Below are 6000 nucleotides of genomic sequence, written 5' to 3'. Positions count from 1 at the left end.
AGGGGCACCCTTGAGGCATTATTACTGGAGGGGCACCCTGGAGGCATTATTACTGGAGGGGCATCCTGGAGGCATTATTACTAAAGGGGCACCCTTCCACAGAAAAAACGCATCACGGTAAAAAAAAAGCAGCATGTTCATTAATAGCGTTTTTCCCGCTATTCTATGCGTTTGGAGAAAAACGCACCAAAAACACGTAAAAAATGCATGAAAAAACGCGAAAAAAAACGCATGCGGATTTCTGGCAGAAATGTCCGGTTTTTGTTAGGAAAATTTTTGCAAGAAATCCTGACGTGTGCACATACCCTTAGTCATTATATAATACTAGATGGCAGCCCGATTCTAAAGAATCGGGAGTCTAGAATCCATATATACTTTATTTATTCAAATGTAAGAATAATACAATTAATAAATAATAGTAAGAAAGAACAAAAATAATAGGCAGTATATGGAGAAAACACCAAACAAAAGTTCAAAATTGGTGTGAAAATGTCACTGAACCACTTCACAACTAAATATATATAGTTTTGGTAAATGGTATTATCATTTTTTTGACGAAATTCCGCAGGAGCTTGAAGAGCAACGTCACTGGGCCCGCCTCCACGCAGTAGAAACTTGCTGTGAGGTAAAAATTCAAAAATCACACCAAAATGGCGGGCGGAGTGTGTCACAGTACGGCACGTTTCTGATTGGTCGCTCGCAGCAGGCGGCAACCAATCAGACACTGGACACTGTTGACGTCACTTATCTCCGGACATTAGCTCCGGACATTATCTCCGGACATTAGCTCCGGACAGGAAGTTGGCACAAATTGCAGGAAGTAGTAGTCTAGGCAATTATATATTAGATTGGCTGACAGGACTGGTGCTTATCTCTATATGATCACTAAACTACTTTTATTTATTTTTTTAAAGTATCAGTTTTGCAGTGCAGTTGTGTTCTGTATTGGTATATACTGTGGAGGTGAATAGTGGAATTATTGGCAATATTGGTCTTTGTACTGTGTGTAGAAGTATTCTATACTATGTAGATTGTGAGCCCCATTGGGGACAGTGATGTCTGTAAAGCGCTGTGGAATAAGATGGCTCTATATAGGGAAAGCATAATATAGCCCCTATTTGAGTTATTCACATTGCGTTATGTGAACCCGTTAAACGGACTATGGTACACCGCGGTATAACGCGGTGTAACGTAGTCCGTTAACGCCGCCATTGCTTGTAATGGCGAACGCATCGCTAGCGCATGCCCAGATTGAGCGTGCGCTAGCGATGTGCCGTCATTTGAGTGACGGACTGCGAACGCTGCTTGCGTTCACGGTCCGTTCCTGGCTAGCGCAGATTGGGCATCTGCGCTAGCGGGATCGGCAAACGCGATCCCTTTTGGGACATTGCGTTAGCGCAGTCCGTAGCGCTATGCGCTAAGCGGACTGCCCTAACGCAATGTGAACCTAGCCTAAATGCAGGGGCGGACATATCATTGGTGCAATCGTCTGCACAAGGGCCCAAGAGGTAAGGGGGTCCATTTCTACCCCCAAAGCAGGTGGAATTTTGCATTTCTAGGAGCTTTTGGGCTCCAAAGGACCCATATATTGTTCTCTCTGTGCCCCCCAGTCCCTAAAGAGATTGTTGTCTTTTTGTTTTATTGTCTGCAGCCTGAGCAGTCACTAGACTATTGGTAACTGCACTGCAGAGTAAACCCAGAGGACACATGACATATACAGGACAGACAGATCTGACACAGAGGAACGACACCGCCCCTCGCAGCTGTCATATGTCAGACCGGAAGTGTGCAGGGGGTGAGGGGGAGAAGCTCATCTCCAGCCTTTGATCTTTCCTCCAAAAGCATGGCGCCTGTAAGGGGACAGAGAGGGACAGCTCCGGGGGCACAGCTGGTGCTGCTGCTGCTGGCCTGTAGCGTCCTGCAGAGCTGCTGCTCCCTGCACACCAAGGGCTCCTTATCCCTGGACCAGATCTCCTTCTATAAGGTAGTGGCTCCTGGGCATCACATCATCCAGGACACAGCATGGGGGTCCAGCAGGCTGCTGCCTGTCACTGGGTACACACAGGGTGGCCATCACACCAATCCTAGAAGTGCCCGCTTCCCCATCCTGATTGTGTGTGACATCTGTGCGATTCTGGAATTCTGCACCCAGCCCCAGCTCAGAGATGGTCACTGTCCGGGGACATAGATTTATCCAGTAGATCCTATCATTGATTATTTAGATCCATTCTGCTTCTCCGTATTTAGGGTCAGTGAACGCCAGCGCCCAGATGTTACAGCATAGTGGACGGGATACCAGCACGTACTGATATAGCGTCACGCCACATCGTGCCAAAAGCTGGGCAGCTGTACTAATAACAGCTGGTATTTCAGCAATTTCTTTCCTAATAAAAATATATCCGAGCCACATGTTAGCCCCAGGAGTGGGATTAAGGGGTGGGCTGCGATAGCTTTACGTAGCGTTTGATGACAACCCACTGTCTTATAAAAGGATTAACCCCCAAGTGGAAGTCCTGCTCACAATTAGGGGATGTGCACATGTGACAGAAGGTTTGGTGACTGTCCAGGTTATCGGAGTTGAGCTTGCAGAAATGTGCTTACTGCAGACAATCCTATTTACATACAGGGGTGAAATAAGTATTGAACACGTCACCAATTTTCTAAGTAAATATATTTCTAAGGGTATGTGCACACGTAGATGGAACCTCTGCGGATTTTTCCGCAACTGTTTTGAGAAATCTGCAGGTAAGAAGCACTGCATTTTATCTGCAGATTTACCGCGGATTTTACGCGTTCTTTTGTGCATATTCCACCTGTGGTTTTACACCTGCGGATTCCTATTATGGAGCAGGTGTAAAACGCTTGGGAATCCGCACAAAGAATTGACATGCTGCGGAATAAGCAACGCTACGTTTCCGCGCGTTTTTTCCGCAGCATGTGCACTGCGGATTTTGTTTTCCATAGGCTTACGTAGTACTGTAAACTCATGGAAAGCTGCTGCGAATCCGCAGCGTCAAGACCGCTGCGGATCCGCAGCAAAATCAACGTGTGCACATACCCTAAAGGTGCTCTCCACATAAAATTCTCATCAGATGTTGGTAACAATCCATCCTATCCACACAGGCAAAGAAATCCAACCATAGATGTCCACAAATTAAGTTATGTGTAATGAAAAATAACAGGGAAAAAGTATTGAACACGTCTACTGAAATGTAATTAATACTTCATACAAAAGCCTTTGTTGGTGATGACAGCTTCAAGACTCCTGTATGGAGCAACTAGTGGCAGACAATGCTCAGGTGTAATTTTGGCCCGTTCTTTCACACAAACTGTCCCAATCCTGAAGGCTACTTGGGCTCCTTCTATGAACTCTGAATTTTGGTTCCTTCAATACATTGTCTATTAGATTTAGGTCAGGTGATTGGCTGGGCCATTCCAGCAGCTTTATTTTCTCTCTCTGAAACCATCTGAGAGTTTCCTTGGCTGTGTGTTGTGAATTCTGTTGTCGAACTCCCTCCTGTGGTCGTGAATGGTACTTTGGCGAGTTCTGTCCATGGACTCCCTCTGGTGGCTGTGAGTGAAGCTGCTGCTTCTGAGGTTCCTTACACAGGTGACGTGGTTTATCCTTTGGTTGGCTGCTCTATTTAACTCCACTCAGATCGTTACTTCATGCCAGCTGTCAATGTTCCTGCATTGGTTTAGTTCGCTCTTGGATCTTTCTGGTGACCTGTCTTCTCCTGCAGAAGCTAAGTTCCTGATAGTTATTATTTGTTCATTGTTTCCTTGTCCAGCTGGTTATCATGAGTTTGTCTTGCTAGCTGGAAGCTCTGGGATGCAGAGTGGCATCTCCGCACCGTTAGTCGGTGCGGAGGTCTTTTTGCACACTCTGCGTGGTCTTTTGTAGTTTTTTGTGCCGACCGCAAAGTTACCTTTCCTATCCTCTGTCTGTTGAGTAAGTCTGGCCTCCCTTTGCTGAAACCTGTTTCATTTCTGTGTTTGTGACTTTCATCTTTACTCACAGTCAATATATGTGGGGGTCTGCCTTTTCCTTTGGGGAATTTCTCTGAGGCAAGGTAGGCTTTATTTTCTATCTCTAGGGCTAGCTAGCTCTTAGGCTGTGAAGAGGCGTCTAGGGACAGTCAGGAACGCTCCACGGCTATTTCTAGTTGTTGTGATAGGATTAGGGCCTGCGGTCAGCAGAGCTCCCACATCCGAGAGCTTGTCCTGTGTGAGTTTAACTATCAGGTCGTGCCGGGTGCTCCTAACCACCAGGTCCATAACAGTACAGCTGGCCTAAAGTATTAATGTATCTCAATAGAGGGATAAGAGAAGTTCTGAGACCATTTTTTTTTCTTTGCACTGTGTTTTGTCTTTCTTTTCCCCTAAACCTTTGGGTGGTTCAGGACACAGGTGTAGATATGGACATTCAAGGTCTGTCCTCTTGTGTGGATAATCTCACTGCAAGGGTACAAAACATTCAAGATTTTGTGGTTCAGAATCCTATGTTAGAGCCTAGAATTCCTATTCCTGATTTATTTTCTGGGGATAGATCTAAGTTCTTGAATTTCAAAAATAATTGTAAACTCTTTCTAGCTTTGAAACCCCGCTCCTCTGGTGACCCCGTTCAACAAGTAAAAATCATTATTTCTTTGTTGCGTGGTGACCCTCAAGACTGGGCATTTTCCCTTGCGCCAGGAGATCCTGCATTGCGTGATGTTGATGCGTTTTTTTCTGGCGCTTGGATTGCTTTATGATGAACCAAATTCAGTGGATCAGGCAGAGAAAATCTTGCTGGCTTTGTGTCAGGGTCAGGATGAAGCGGAGGTGTACTGTCAGAAGTTTAGAAAGTGGTCTGTGCTTACTCAGTGAAATGAGTGTGCCCTGGCGGCAATTTTCAGAAAGGGTCTTTCTGAAGCCCTTAAGGATGTCATGGTGGGATTTCCCACGCCTGCTGGTCTGAATGAGTCTATGTCCTTGGCCATTCAGATCGATCGGCGCTTGCGTGAGCGCAAAGCTGTGCACCATCTGGCGGTATTCTCTGAGCGTAGGCCTGAGCTTATGCAGTGTGATAGGACTTTGACCAGAGCTGAACGGCAAGAACACAGACGTCGGAATGGGCTGTGTTTTTACTGTGGTGAATCCACTCATGCTATCTCCAATTGTCCTAAGCGCACTAAGCGGTACGCTAGGTCTGCCACCATTGGTACGGTACAGTCTAAATTTCTTTTGTCCGTTACTCTGATTTGCTCTCTGTCGTCCTATTCTGTTATGGCATTTGTGGATTCAGGCGCTGCCCTGAATTTGATGGACTTGGAGTTTGCCAGGCGCTGTGGTTTTTTCTTGGAGCCCTTGCAGTATCCTATTCCATTGAGAGGAATTGATGCTACGCCTTTGGCCAAGAATAAGCCTCAGTACTGGACTCAATTGACCATGTGCATGGCTCCTGCACATCAGGAGGATATTCGCTTTTTGGTGTTGCATAATCTGCATGATGTGGTCGTTTTGGGGTTGCCATGGCTACAGGTCCATAATCCAGTGTTGGATTGGAAATCTATGTCTGTGTCCGGCTGGGGTTGTCAGGGGGTACATGGTGATGTTCCATTGTTGTCAATTTCGCCTTCCACTCCTTCTGAAGTCCCTGAGTTTTTATCAGATTCCCGGGATGTATTTGAAGAGCCCAAATCCGGTGCCCTACCTCCTCATAGGGATTGCGATTGTGCTATTAATTTGATTCCTGGTAGTAAGTTTCCTAAGGGCCGTCTGTTTAATTTATCTGTGCCAGAGCACGCCGCTATGCGGAGTTATATAAAGGAATCCTTGGAGAAGGGTCATATTCGCCCGTCGTCGTCACCATTGGGAGCAGGGTTCTTTTTTGTGGCCAAGAAGGATGGCTCTTTGAGACCTTGTATTGATTACCGCCTTCTTAATAAGATCACAGTCAAATTTCAGCATCCTTTGCCGTTGCTGTCTGATTTGTTTGCTCGGATTAAGGGGGCTAGT

The 6000-nt window shown here is 46.1% G+C and overlaps 1 protein-coding gene across 1 annotated transcript in view; it reads left to right on the top strand.

Moving 5' to 3' along the window:
• Positions 1-1781: 1781 nt before the first annotated feature.
• ERP29 (endoplasmic reticulum protein 29) overlaps positions 1782-6000 on the top strand; it is a 50492-nt gene continuing 46273 nt past the window's right edge. Inside the window, exon 1 of the mRNA XM_069754829.1 lies at positions 1782-1984. Within this exon, the coding sequence (XP_069610930.1) occupies positions 1844-1984 (141 nt within the window). The 5' untranslated portion in view covers positions 1782-1843. The remainder of the gene's footprint in view (positions 1985-6000) is intronic.

Source organism: Ranitomeya imitator, chromosome 1, assembly GCF_032444005.1.
Source record: "Ranitomeya imitator isolate aRanImi1 chromosome 1, aRanImi1.pri, whole genome shotgun sequence".
Taxonomy (NCBI): domain Eukaryota; kingdom Metazoa; phylum Chordata; class Amphibia; order Anura; family Dendrobatidae; genus Ranitomeya; species Ranitomeya imitator.
The sequence above is the reverse complement of the archived record's forward strand: the minus strand, read 5'-3'. Positions and strand labels throughout refer to the sequence as shown.